General features: G+C 66.3%; 1 protein-coding gene across 1 annotated transcript in view; it reads left to right on the top strand.

The window, feature by feature from the left end:
• The window catches only part of STKLD1 (serine/threonine kinase-like domain containing 1), a 21244-nt gene that overhangs the window by 7041 nt on the left and 13063 nt on the right, over positions 1 to 1140 (top strand). Inside the window, exon 5 of the mRNA XM_005871789.2 lies at positions 747 to 848. Within this exon, the coding sequence (XP_005871851.1) occupies positions 747 to 848 (102 nt within the window). The remainder of the gene's footprint in view (positions 1 to 746; positions 849 to 1140) is intronic.

Genomic DNA, 1140 nt, shown 5'->3' with positions numbered 1-1140 from the left:
CCCCTCGCGCGGCGCCAGGCTGCACAGAGTGACCCTCGGCCCGAGGAGGTCTGCAGGGCGGTGCTGTCCGCACTTCCCGGGCTCAGAGGCTGAGAGCAGCTGAGCGAACGCCAGTCGGTCTGGCAGCCCCAAGCCTGCGCCTCACCCTGTCGGCTGTGACTGGCTGCCAGGCCCCTCGCCGAGTCACCCTAGTCACATCTCCACTGAGTGTCCCCATCTGGGGCTGACAGCCAAGGGTTTGAGCAAGAGTGGAGGGTCCCCCTCACACTGGGCCCCGAGGAAAACCTGGGGAGAGGTCATCACCCCAAAATAGTTTCTGAGCACCCCTAATGCACTTAAGGAGACACGGAAAAGCCAGAGGACCGTTCACTGCGGGAGGGAAAGGAGAGTTCCCCAAAGCCCGACATTGAGGCCCCTGACCGGGTGCTGGGCCCCTCAGGGGCGGCTCCGTGGAGGAGGAGGTGGGTGTGAGCTGAGCCTGTGATGGGGCGACGTCCCCGGCCCAGCATCCACGTGTGCGGTGGCAGGAGGCCCGGGAGGCCTTCGGAAAAGTCCAAGCATAGAGGGAGCCAAGGTGGGGGTGAGGCTGGAGGTGCAGCCGGAGCTGCTCATGGGGCCGCCTCCCTGCCCCCAGAGGCGGTACCCCCATAGTCCCTGCGATGGTGCCCCGTGCAGGGCGCCCGGCTTGCCTGGGCTTCTGGGTCAGAGCTGGGGCACCCGCCTAAGGGACCGCGTGTCCCCCGCAGACCTCCTCTTTGTTCCTCTGCCTGGTGATGGACTACAGCAAGGGAAGCTTCCAGAAGGTCATTGAGAAGGCGAGGGAGAAAAGGGCCATCATTGACTCGGAGGTAGGACAGACTGGGACGCCGGCCTGGGGCCCCCCAGCCCTTGTGATGTCGCAGCCCCACGGTTGCGGGCACAGGGGAGGCAGGGCCGCTGGGGTCGGGCCGTCCCTTTTATTTTACGTTTTGTGTGGGCCGTCCCTGTTCTTACGTCCACGCGTGGAGGTGGGTGCCCGCTGCCAGGTGCACAGGTTGGCGCTCAGCTGGGTGTGTGCACCAGGGGCACACGGCCGCCCAGCTCAGGCGCAGGTCACGCCGGGAACTCCAGAAGGTCCCCGTCGGTCAGGAGCCATGGCCC

The sequence above is a fragment of the Myotis brandtii genome, unplaced genomic scaffold, assembly GCF_000412655.1.
Source record: "Myotis brandtii unplaced genomic scaffold, ASM41265v1 scaffold357, whole genome shotgun sequence".
Classification (NCBI taxonomy): domain Eukaryota; kingdom Metazoa; phylum Chordata; class Mammalia; order Chiroptera; family Vespertilionidae; genus Myotis; species Myotis brandtii.
This window is presented reverse-complemented; position numbering and strand designations above follow the sequence as displayed.